This window comes from Acyrthosiphon pisum, chromosome X (genome assembly GCF_005508785.2).
Source record: "Acyrthosiphon pisum isolate AL4f chromosome X, pea_aphid_22Mar2018_4r6ur, whole genome shotgun sequence".
Classification (NCBI taxonomy): domain Eukaryota; kingdom Metazoa; phylum Arthropoda; class Insecta; order Hemiptera; family Aphididae; genus Acyrthosiphon; species Acyrthosiphon pisum.
In genome coordinates, this window is record NC_042493.1 from 31,031,475 (window position 1) to 31,045,276 (window position 13,802).

The 13,802-nt window shown below is 27.9% G+C and overlaps 1 protein-coding gene across 1 annotated transcript; it reads right to left on the reverse strand.

The window, feature by feature from the left end:
* Positions 1 to 4,033: 4,033 nt before the first annotated feature.
* LOC100165680 (5-aminolevulinate synthase, erythroid-specific, mitochondrial) lies at positions 4,034 to 9,049 on the reverse strand. The gene is made up of 9 exons (XM_001944009.4): positions 8,706 to 9,049; positions 6,806 to 7,070; positions 6,161 to 6,371; positions 5,882 to 6,066; positions 5,602 to 5,813; positions 5,400 to 5,532; positions 5,059 to 5,327; positions 4,777 to 4,986; positions 4,034 to 4,682 (listed from the first exon to the last, which is right to left on the reverse strand). The coding sequence occupies exons 2-9, from the start codon at positions 7,059 to 7,061 to the stop codon at positions 4,551 to 4,553; spliced, it is 1,608 nt and encodes a 535-aa protein (XP_001944044.1). The 5' UTR covers positions 7,062 to 7,070; positions 8,706 to 9,049; the 3' UTR covers positions 4,034 to 4,550.
* Between the last annotated feature and the right edge of the window lie 4,753 nt (positions 9,050 to 13,802).

Sequence of the window (13,802 nt, forward strand, 5' to 3'; positions counted from 1 at the left end):
TACAATATTAATTATTTTTATTATACACATTAGTACATCCCCAAACAATTTATTTATTATTAACCCCCGTTAGTCGCATCGCTGTGTAAAAGACCGGACATTTATAATTTTTCAAATTACTCATTGTAAATAATTTACATTATTTCGTGTACTTTATTACCTTCAATGTCCAAGTCAAGCTATCATTTTATGCTATTTAAAACAATTATCTATTGTTTGTTGAATTTATAGGTATTTTTAAAGTCACAAACCTGTCAAAAAGACCTTGTGTGACTAAGCTCGGAATTAATTTTGTTCAATATTATTTTCGTCAGTGATTATTTTTTTTGATACAAAAAAAAAAACATCATAATTATATATTAATACCATCATCGTTTATTTTTATACATGTATTAATTATTATAATATTTTATTTATTATTAAATAATTATATTGTAAAGAAATATTCATTATATAATATATATATACATTTAACAAAATTACTACCTATGTAAAATTGCTAATAGAAGTTTTTTTTTATATTTTTCATTTGGCCTGCCCTAATAAAAGTGTCTAGTTTCGCCTATGACTGTAAGGTTTAGAAATTTCATGAAATATTTCATGTTAATGAAAGATAAAAAAAACAAATTGCAATTTAAAACTATAGCAGCAAGTACAGTAAGTACTGTAAACACCTCTACTTAATTAAGTGTTAATGAAAAATATTATAGAAATATTTATAAATATTTATTCATAATATATACTCAAATTAAACATTCTAAAATTCACAGCTTAAAAAAAAATGTAAAAATTAAAATTACATGTGAAATATTTCATACTCATACGTCATAACCAGTGGCGACGTGAACTTATTTTTTCAATGACGCAGTAAAAGATTTTAACACCCACCCACCCACGTTTTATATCAACACCAAAATATTTAAAAAAACATAAGATACTAAAAATAGATGCTGTAATATTTAATTGTTTTCAATATACATATAGATATATAATACGTGTATATATATAATCGATGATGTTAAAATAAGTTCCTAACTTCTACTCAACTTCAGACGTCCACTTTCAACACCTACCCACCCATCCACCACCCACCACCCATTTTTCTTGACGCAACTGCGTAAAATTAACCCCGCTCACGCCGCCACTGGCCATAACCATAATTATTAGGCTCCTTTTATCATTCTGAAAATTAGAAATAGATAATTATTTTTCGAAACAAATTAAATAGTTTTCCATTTTTTGTCTCTTCAGAACAATTTGTAGCTTTGTATCCATTGAGTAAATAATATAGTAGCTATAACAATTTGTAGCTTGTAGGTATATGTTATCAGAATATCACAGTTACAGCAGTTGTGATATGTGAAGATATGAAGAAATTCATAAGATATAGGGTACATTTTTACAATCTTATTTGGCCTTACCTAATTACTTACCAAATAGACAATAGTAGGCACCTATATAATAACAAAATTAGTATTGGTGCCTGCGTTCTGATGTCGTCTCAGATTAGGTACCATATAGTATTATTTTAATTTGAAGTTTCATAAAGTCATATATAGATATATCTAATAATAATAATATTTAGCTATTAAGTAGGTAGGTACCTAACAAAACGTCTGACGTTATTACTCTATAATATTACATTATTATTAATTCTGATATCTCAGGAGTATGTATATAATATTATTGTTCATATTTGTACCATAAGTTTACCTACTATTGATTTATTATCGACGAGTAATTTCTATTTGTGCCTGGAAGATTAAAATAATGAACCAATGAGGTCCAGAAAAAAAAAATCTTTCTCAAATTGTTTTAATACATATATTTAACAATGTAGGTACTTCAAAAATATTAAGACAAAAAAAAATGTAAGATATGTTGACGGTTCAGTTCACTGCCTTCCACGATACGGATTCGGGCCACGGTCTACCAGTTTTCAACTCTTTACTTACTTTTCTATGTTCCAAATGTTGTTCTATAAAATATTCCTCAGTGACATCATATCCCTTAGGTATATTATTAAACTATTATCATAGAATGACACAGATCGTTAAAGTTTAGGCTTTATCAGTTTATGTTAAAATTCTAGCAAAGCCCTTAATATCGACTATCGAGTTTGATTCATTAAATAAACCGAAAATTTGTAACCAGACAGTGAGTAGTAAATAAAAACGGGTTATATTCACAAGAAAAAAAACAGTTTATATCACTGTCACGAAAAAAAATTATCATATCCTTTCTGTCTGGAATAAACAACAAATTACATTATCACTGGCCGCCGAATTTAAAATTTAATTTAAATTTTTTGTTTAACATTATATTATTCATGAACTAAATAATTGAATAATTTTAAATAGACAATGTTTAATGAAGCATAATTAATATGTACATAAAATTAAAACTAAAAGCTAGAAATATCTGAATATTGTATCCAAGCATACATAATATATATTTTCTTCTAAGTATCTACTTAAATACTTCTTTGAAACAGACACAAGTACAATTTCACAGCCGTGTATTATATAATGACATAAATTTCCAATCATATTGTGTACTTACTACTTAGTATACATAGTAGACAGTGGTATTTAGATTATGAGTCTTAACATAGTAAGACAAAAAGTAATAACATTTAACTATATAGGTACTTAAGTATATTGTAATAGATTTATGTGTTTAGGTAGGTACAGGTAAGTATAATATAAGATTGTTAATTTATTATTCATTATTATTCTCTTAGATTCTACGGTATACAGGGTAACTTATCAAATATAGATAAATAATCTTACACATAACAATTCATTATTTGAATTAACAATGTAAATAAGCCATTATATGTTATTTTTTATGTTAGATGTTCATAAAATTGAAAATTTTATCTCATATAGATATTGATGAAGTTATATTGCGAAATTCAAAACAAATTACTACCCATCATTCCAATATAATGCATATATTTTAATGTATAATAATTTCTTTCCATTTTTAATTAATATAATGAATCATTATATGTAATTAGTCCTTGAAAACTAATGACTGCAATGTTGTGTCTAAGCAGATTTATTTTGTTCCAAGTACATAATATGTCAGATAATATATATTAATCTGGTATAAATATATCCGAAATTATTTTTGAACTTCATTGAGTTTTATATTGAACCGAAGTATATTGTATTATTTGTAATATATTACAAATAATATTTTGATTGTGTAAATTGCGATATTGTAAGTCTCTCACATTCATCAACAAACATTGTTTAATAATTCTAACATAATAACTAATTACATTAAACTATTAATACTTTTATACAAATATAATAATTTATAATATGTTTAATAATGTAAAACTTGTAAACAATTTATATTGATGACAGGGTTGGGGAATATCAAAGATGCAATTGTATAACTGAAATATAATATAATTTCATAAAATTTAAATAATAGGTACCTACCACTCAATTATTTTAATTTATAATATTGGCCAATTGTGCAAGTTTGTATTACAAATTACAATTGGACAAATGTATATTAAAATATAAAGATCTATTGGAAAAAATTGTTTTTGACAAAATGATAAGGTTTCTACTCTAGTTTTTAGACGTAACTGCACGAAGAAGACATACATCTAATTATATACCCACAAATATTTTTTACAGTACATTATTGGGTATGAAACTAATAATGTTTTAGTTAAAAAAAATTCAAATATCTAAGCTACTTTTTGTTATTTATTTCTTCAGATCTAGCTGTCAAAAAGTTAAGCTAACTCGATTCATTGTTATCAATTTTATCGACTTATTTTATCATCTAGTTATTTTTTCAAGATACCAAAAAATGATTAATTTTATATTGAGTTATCGAGAGTAAAACGCTATTTAGTTTCAAAGGGATTACATTGTAGTTTGAGATAACGAAAAAGTCAAGATAGATACGTTTGACATAATAAGGATATATTGTAGCACAGTAAAGTACTTGTACTTGCATTCGATTAAAAATAGATAAATACTGAGTAACAAAATATAACATAGTGTGTTTGCTCATATGATATATATTTTTAAATATATTTAACTATTAAAGGATACATTTACAACAATATTTTCATAATAAAAACAGAACATATTATAATTTTATATAGTGACTATATTTTAATTACTGTAAGAGGAGAACAGAATAATGCAGCAAAATTATATATTTAAAAAACAATAAATAATAATAATATAATTATTGTAACAATAACAAATCATAGAAGAAAAAATCAAGGCGATCAGTCATAAAAAAAAATATGGAGTGTAAAGTTTTGTTGTTAAGTATCATAATTTAGCACATATATGTATTGAACAATAAATTGTATCTTTCAAAGTGACTATCAGAAATATTTCAATAAGTAATAAATTATTGAAGTTTCAAAACTATTGTTAGTTAAGTGGACAATCCCCTGACCTCGTGTGTAAATATCAACAAATATTGAGAGAAGTAAGAATGTTTACCCGTTACCAAAATAAAAGTTTAAGATTTAGTTATTTAAAACGTGACCAAGAATACTGATTTTAAGCTGAGGCATTAACCAACTGGTAACAATTGGGAGCCAGACATGACTCAATAGTAATTCTACAGTTGTTTTGTATATGGTTGCTGATTCGGGCACACAGAGGTTTTTTCTTGCACATACTGCAACGAGTCTGTAAATCAACAAACAGTAAACCATTTTTGAATAAATATACACTATTATAATAAAAGAATTTTTTTTCAACAAGAATAATTTTGATTCCCTACCGCATTGAGAGGGATGCCGAGTTTTATCCAGACATCGAGCATGTCTTCAATAAGAGTATCGACCATTTCTGGAGTGTGGTGTGGTGTAGGTGCCAATCTTAATTTTTCTTGACCAATTGGTACAGTGGGATAGTTGATGGCTTGTACATAATGTCCTTTTTCTTGAAGTAGTAGGTCAGATATTTTTGAACATAAATTCGGATTTCCAATCTAAACAAAAATATGTCATGTATAAATGAAATATTAAATTTATCATTCATTTTTATTTAAGCTAAGGCAGACCTTAATGGGTATGATGTGAGATGGTGTTGACTCAACGGGTAACCCTGCAGCATACAATTTTTTACGGAGGTACTCAACATTCTCCTGATGTTGTTTTCTGAGTGATCTTCCTTCCGCTGAAGCTAACACACTCACAGCTGCCCGAGCACCGGCTAAAACCATGGGTGGTAGCGATGTGGTGAAAATAAAACCAGCAGCATAACTACGAATCATATCAATTAAATTGCTTGAAGCCGCAACATACCCTCCCACATTGCCGTAAGCTTTACCTAAGATAAAAATATAAAATAATAAGTTATAGATTATACATATTTTCTCTACTGGCATATTTATATAATAACCCAATGTGCCAGATATAATATCCATTTGATTCATTAGGCCACGTAGTTCACCAACACCAGCACCATGATCTCCATATAAGCCTACAGCATGAACTTCGTCTACAAAAGTCAACGCTCCATACTTATGAGATATCTAGAAACAGTCAAACAAGTTAACAACATTGTTACAAATTAATTTACCATTAAAAATATTTATTTTTACCTCACAGAGCTCTTCAAGTGGACATATTGCACCAGTCATAGAGTGAACTGTTTCAAATGCAACTATCTTTGGTACAGCCTTATCAACAGACATTAATAATTCTTCCAAATGTTTTGTGTCATTGTGACGAAATATATGCTTGGGAGCTCCACAGTTACGAATACCTTGTATCATTGAAGCATGATTACCGGAATCCGAAAATATATGTAGGCCTTACACATTCAATAAATATGAATTATCAGTCAATAATACAATATTTATAAATATCCATTATCCATACCTGGTATCATTTTACCCAATGTGAATAATGTAGAGTCATTTGCAACAAAACATGATGTAAACAATAAAGCAGCTTCTTTTTCGTGGAGTACAGCTAAATCCTTTTCCAAATTCTCATGAAACATTGAATTACCTGATATATTACGTGTTCCACCAGCACCTGACCCATATTTATCTAAAGTTCGTCTAATAAATTAAATAACATTCAGTTTAGATTAATGATTACAATTAAATATGTATAATATTATTAAGAATTAAATAAGTAATAAACACATCTTACTGAACTGCACTCTTCACTTCTGGATGACAAGACATACCAAGATAATCATTAGAACACCATACTGTAACGGGCTTTTCATTTCCTGTATATTCAACTGCATATGGAAAATCCATTGCTAACCTATTCACTTTCCTGAAAATCCTATAAGAATGGTCTGCCTTTTTGCGCATGATTTGTTCATGGAAAAACTTTTCATAGTTGTAAATATTTCCTTAAAACAAAATAAAAACAAAAATTATCCATTTATTAAAAGTTGATTAACTGGTGAAATAATACTAGATTATTTAACAATAATCATCAATTCAAAATATCTCAAAGTACCATGACATTTTGTTATTAAAAATTAATTATAGTTTATTGAAAAATTCAATTACACAAACTATATGTTAATAGTTATGGCTAATGACTAATATAACTTTGATGAAATCCATAAACATAAGAATATTAAAAGTTATTTTTTAATGTTTTTTGTCAATATTTAAATGTGATATTGAATTTGTTTAAATTACTTAGTCAATGTTTAAATCATATAAAAACAAAATACATTATAAAAATCTATTCAATGTTCATTGAATTTTTATAAATGTTTTTTTTTTTATTTTATATTAAGATAAAATATTAAAAATATAAATAGTAATTTGGTACCTGTACTAGTTTTGGGTTCAATGACATCTTCTTGAATTTCTTTACTGACTTCTTTAACTGCTTTTGCAGTACTTTCATCCTCCAGAAATGGGCACTTTTTCTTTACATCAGATTGTTCATTTATAACACCTGCAGTTGGTCCAACATTTATGAATCTAGACATAACTGGACACGAGTGACCATATGTTTTAAGTAAGCCCGAAACATAGTTCTTGACATAAGTAGTAGGCAATTTAGACATAAATGGACATGCCATGGCTTTGAACTAAAAAAAATACAAATATATATTAATTAGTATCAAACTATTAATGACTTGAATATTAATTATAAATTTAAATTATTTATATTTAGGTATAATAAGTTCAAAATAATATTAATTTTAAACTGTACTCATAAAAATAAACAGATATTCAGTTATTTTTGGCGATACTTATTTTTATTTGATTAAAATAAATACAATCAAATTGACTTATGATGATATTGAAGGAACCTAGAGAATCATATTGAAATATCCAAATTTAATTATACTCGGATTTAAATATAAAATGTATATACCTCAGTACCTATTTTTAAATATTTTACATACATATTATACAAAGCATAACATAAGTAGGCTCAGTGATATTATGTGAACCTTATTACATAATTTTACAAAAAATAATTAGTTATATTATAGTTAAAAATTATACAAGCGATAGAAAACCAACCAAATATATTGCCGGAAATTGTTATACTTGGCACCATTCTAAATGGATATTATTGTGCATTTTATAATTCATATAGGTATAGGTAAATAAATTTAACTTTTACAATAAAATATTTAAATATGATACACATAAAAGAAAATTTATATGAAGATTGAATTATAGTAACTAACTATTTATATAATGAGAAGAAACAAATAGAAAGTAAAACCATTACCCAATACACTTATTACATATATTTAATTATGCTCAATGGGTCATAAAGGTACATGATGACTCTAAACAAGAAATTACCTACCTACAATTGTTCGACCTTAACAAAATGCATAAATTATATTATAACTAGGTACAATTATATATTATTAGCATCATAAATCATAAACTTTCTAATAGTAAACGTGTTCTGAGAAAATAAACCTCAAGGATCAACAAATACCTCGACAAATACTTTGATAACTATTAAAATAAATGTTAATTACAGATAACAAAATATTCACTAAGAATAAGTGAATTATATTAACATAAGTATTGGGCAAGAATACTAAAATGAATGAATTGTTAAATACATCATTCAATGTCATACTTTGAATTATATTATAATTAGTTAACCTTCAATTTAAGTGTAATAATACAGCATATTAATTTATTAGCATAGTTGGTAATTAAGAATTTTTGAATAAATTTAAAATATTTTTGTAATAAATATTTGATCGATTTATTCCATTTACTGGGTTACTGTGCACAATAACCTCTAACTAGAACAAATAGTATAGAATTGTATTGGTCGGCCAGTGACAATACAATTTCAAAAACAACAATCTTAACGAGCACAAGGTTAACCGGGTCACCTTTCACCCCAACAATATTATAGTAAAATAATAATCGCAGGCAATTGAAGTCATATTTTTTAAACAGTCAAGAAAAAGAAAAAGTTCAAAAATACAACATGACCGTAGACATGTTTTTGTGTATGCCCACTACGGTAAAGACTAAATCTGTTATTTTTTTTTTGTAGGTACCTAATTGGTAGGTTAGAGACAACAAGTAGTAAGGATCAGCCAAGAATGGCAGAGAGTTGCATCTATATTAACAGTTCTGTAACGGTAATAAGATAACGTGCGAATACGGTCGATAGTGGCCACCAACAATTCCGTATCAGCAGAGCGCGGCCGGACACTTGAAGCCGATACACTTACCTTTTAGACGAAAACGTCCAGTTGCTGTTGCTTTACTCTTGGCGGATATCCGGACCTAGTGGCTGACCAGTAGTCTGGGGACTGTTCCTGGTGAGGTTGAAAGTGAGAGTCGGACAAACGGCCACCACCTCTGACGTCAGAGTGCGAAGAATTTCTCTCGCGTCAAACGTACGCCAGCGATTCGCCCGTCCGCCCGTCCGGTGTGAACGGGTTAAGGTAATGAAAGTGTGCAGTGGTCGCGATCACAGACGACTGACGGTGATAAAGCGTAAGCGTTAACACTTAACAGTTATCGCTGTCGACGGGTGGCGGCGGCGGGGGACAAGCCACGCGATCGTCGGCCCCTCTACTACAACTGAGTAGGTACAGACAATATTGTTATCAACGGCGGCGGGGCGGCGGCGGCCTCCAAAGATAGACGTCACTAATCACTATCGTCGTCATCGGTTCTCTCTCGTGTAGAATGTAGATATTTATTTAATATTATCAATGTCTGGATAATTTATTCAATAACACATTATTAATTTACAGTAGGTACCTATAAATTAGAGTATCTATACACCTATATCAACTGAGCCAAGCTCGTTAGTAGATATATCTGACATTCTGACATAATATGGCGACATAATATTATACTAGTACCTATCTAATTAGCTCTACTTAGTTCTTACATCTTACTACTTATTCATAAGTGTACCTTAGGGGGGGGGGGGGGGCTGAACTACCTTACTGAATCACGCCACGATTTATTCAAAACCACTCATTTCGGCTTTATTTTTGCGATTTACTTACAATTTTAAAAACATTTGTTATGTATTATAAAGAAACAGAACAAATATTTAGCCAGTGATTCAGTATCAAAACCCAATTTAAATATTTGGAAACAATATATTATAGATTCTTATAAATTCTAATAAGAACATCATTATAATAATAAAAGTGCTCGACAGTCGTTGATATAATATCATGTAGGTAGGTACCTACCTATTATAGTATTATGTAGCTATATAAGCGTTGATATTTATGATTTGTTTTTCAGTTTATATAAATTACATTTTTATTTGAATTTATTTTTGAATTTTATTATTTTGTAGAGAAACATATTGGATAATATAATATTATGCATAATATTTTATAATATATATTAATAGTATATCTGTATATTATATTATTAGGTAGTAGGTACCTATCGTATTATATTACAGTCTACTGTCTAGTCTACAGAGTAGGTATATCTACTAACTGGCGCGATTATAGTCGTATAAGTACTGATAAAACTATATAAACTAAAAAACGACAAATATTCAAGAAACGTTTTGTCTGTAGGTTATACACACTCATACGAAATTAAAAAATTATGTATAGTATGTATTATTTTCTGATTGGCACTGTAAAGAATGTAAAGTAACTCAACATTAATTGTAAAATTACGAGCTCGTACAGTTCCTTGTCAATCTTTTCATTATATCTATGTATAATAATAAATATGTATCATTAATATTATTGATACAATTAATAAACAATTTAGGTAAAAGTACGGTCTACGTACAACATTGAGTTAAACCAACAGAAAGTATTGTTAATTGTTAATTGTTATGTACCTAGTATTAATTAATAACCCATCTATATTATTTTATATAGGCAAAGCCGTAAAGGTATTAACAAATTTAGATACTTATATTAAAATTGGTCTCTTCATGTTTTTATGTAATAACTAATAACTAATAACTAATAAGTAATAACTTATAACTAATATTCATAATATTATAGTATTGTAACTTATAAGTTAATAGTTAATAACTGTGGGGAGGTGGGCTCGTCACTATAGGGCACTAGCAAGTCATGCGTTGATTTAGGGCGGCATACAATTTCAAAGAAATTGGGTGTAGCAAAATTAAATATATATATTGGTAAAGAAGAGTAACATTAAAATTTTCGAATTAGGACGGAAAATTTTAGATATTTAATATCTAACGACTGGTATGTATATGGAGGGCGACATAATAATATATGTACCTATATGTCCAGTGTCCACATATTAGAACTTTACTTGTGTTCGTTTATTTAAGTAGGTATAGGTAACCTATCGTACGTACCTACCTGCTTGTTTCCTCTATCTGTGAAATACATGTTTTGTATCTTTTCATAAAGACATATAATATTTTAAATTACTTATCGCAATCAACCAACACTTGCACTTCTACACGAATGCATGATTACTTTATTTATTTATTCATAAATAAATTAAAAATAACTAGGTATAGGTAAATAATCTAATCATATATATGTGCACACTATTTAAACTGGTTAACGAAAATTTTCTTTATACCTAGGTACCACCTACGTGTGTAAGACGGAGACAACACATATCATGCAGGTGCGACGTCCTCTTAAAAAGTTGTGTATTTTATTAAATACACTGATACTAAAAAGATTTATTGGTTAATATATATCCCAGTTCCAATTACACAGACAATTATAATTTGTACTTACCTATAATTATATTACTATATTTTAGTTATATAATATATTAGTAATTACAATTTAAAAATATATCAAATAATAGTATAATTAATAAATAAATTAGAGTGAACGATTTTTTTTTTTTATTGATCGAAAAAGACATCGGAAACAACGGCCATTAGTCATAGACATTACGTTAATTACATTTTTTCTTTGTATCTTAAATATAATATTTTTAAATTAAATTGTACAATTCGTATTTTCTTAAAAAAAGTCAAGATTTGGAATGTGATGTCTGCATTTGGTCCGAGGGCTGCGTCTAAGGAGGTTGGGATGTTCAGTTGATGGAGTTCCTCTGTGTATTGTCGACATTCAGTGAGGATGTGGTGGACTGTTAGTCGCTACCACAGGTTGTGCAGATAGGTTTTTCGTCCTTAGGCATGAGGTAACCGTGGGTTAATTGAGTATGCCCGATACGAAGTCTGTTCATTATTACTCTTTCTCTTCTTTTCTTGAAGAAGTTGGGCCAACTGAATATTATGGAGTTTTTAATTTTTCTCAACTTGTTGTTTTGTTCGAGCCAGTGTGTTTGCCATTTGATTTTAGTCAGCTCTTTAATTTGGTTTTTTATGTCTGCGAATGAAGTAATATTTAATATGGGAGAGTGAACGATTATGATTTACAATAATCATTTCATTTTTTTTTTATCTTATTCAAAAATAATGCCTGCATTATACAATACAGACCACACAGTATAGTATATATTATATCACAATACGTTTTAAGATGAAACCAATTATTTGACTTCATATCGATAACCCCACAATTATAAGTAATATTTATCGAAGTATTATTTATATAATTGTGAATTAACTATAACGTTCACGTGTTCAATAAAAAAAGATTGCATGATTAATTACTAAAAAAAATATATATATTAAAATATTTGGTATGGTATGAAATCTTAATTTAGTCATTTAAATTATAAAACAGGATGATTGAGGTTTGCAATTAATAATTATACAATAATACTTATGTGATTTATCGATTTTAATTTTAAATATGAATAAAACGAGATAATATATTAAATAATAATATGTCATCTCATATATAAATTGTATGGGTGATTATTATAAGTAGTGTAGGTCCGGCTCCCCGGTGATTACCGATGGTCCTTGGATATTTTTCAATATTGGGGCCAATTGGCCATAGCCAAATTGGTCTCAACTCCCAGATCCATTAACTTGTCGGTTTGTTAAAGAAACATCATACAATTTACAAACAAAGATGAAATTATTAAAATGTTAGTATCTCTCTCTTGTTATTATTATTTATGTTTGTTGAATTTTTTTACAATAATATATTATAAAGTATATTATTTTTTATTTTATACTGTGTAAAAATTGTAAAAAAGGGTGTCAAGTGGGTGTCGCTCTGTTGTACAGTAATTTGCAATAATTGGATCACTGTAATTTATGGTGTTAAATATGAATTCAATGATATAATATCGTTGTATATGAAAAACGATTCTGAGCGAAGACAGTCAGTCATCCTATGATACTTAGTATATTTGATGATAATATTATTGTGAATAAAGTAATTTATATATAATCTATTTTCATGGAACCTTTTATAAATTTGTAACTACAAAATAATTATTAAATTTTAAATGTGATAAATTTTGTCAAAATTTGAACTTTAAATGCTTTAAAAGTTTAAAAGTTTTTCCCATGATTCTTAGCAACGTAGACGTAGGTTTATTATTATAATATATTTATATAATCTATAAACAATACGATTATCATAATATAGGTAGGTATAGATTATTAATTTTAATAGCTATTAATCATACTACGAAACTTAATTCCAGCTGGTATAGAATAGATATTAGTATTATATATAATTAAAATAGCAATATAAATAAATGATAAAATACCCTTTGAAATAGAGGCTGAAATACTGACTCTGCTCAGCATAGTTTTTCGAATGTAATGAATTCAAATTTAACACATTCTATTTCATTACTCATCCCAATGACGACTGACGAGGTGCACTCAAAATCTACTAAGTAATTTTATTTTTCAGTATTGCAGAGCAGCTTCACCGATTTTTAGTAAGCGTGTTTTTACGCTTCAACTTTTGACTTTATAGGTACTCAATATTACATTTGTTTGTTGGTTAGCTACATAATAACCAAAACTTGTTTCTGTCTCTATAAGTATCTACCTATAGATCGTAAATATATTATTTAACAAAAAAAAGAAAGACACATAATATTAAATTGGGTTGTGTTTATACTGTATGTATTTATCTCAGCAAAAAATATCCGAATTTATATTGACTACCTATTTAGATTCTGAGCGGAACGATGAATGTAAGATGTACCTACCTGGTGTACTTACCTATAGATTTTACAATGATTTGAATTTTAGATTCTGAGTGGAACGATGAATGTATTGATTTTACAATGATGTGTGTTTTTTTATTTTTTTATTTTTTTTTATTTTTTTTATTTTTTTTTTTATTTATTTTTTATTTTTTTTGTGTCTGTGTACACGATAAGTAGTCGAAATAATGCTACGATTTTCAACTTCAGTATCTTGTTCGATCAGAAAGTGAATATCGTTGGTGCAT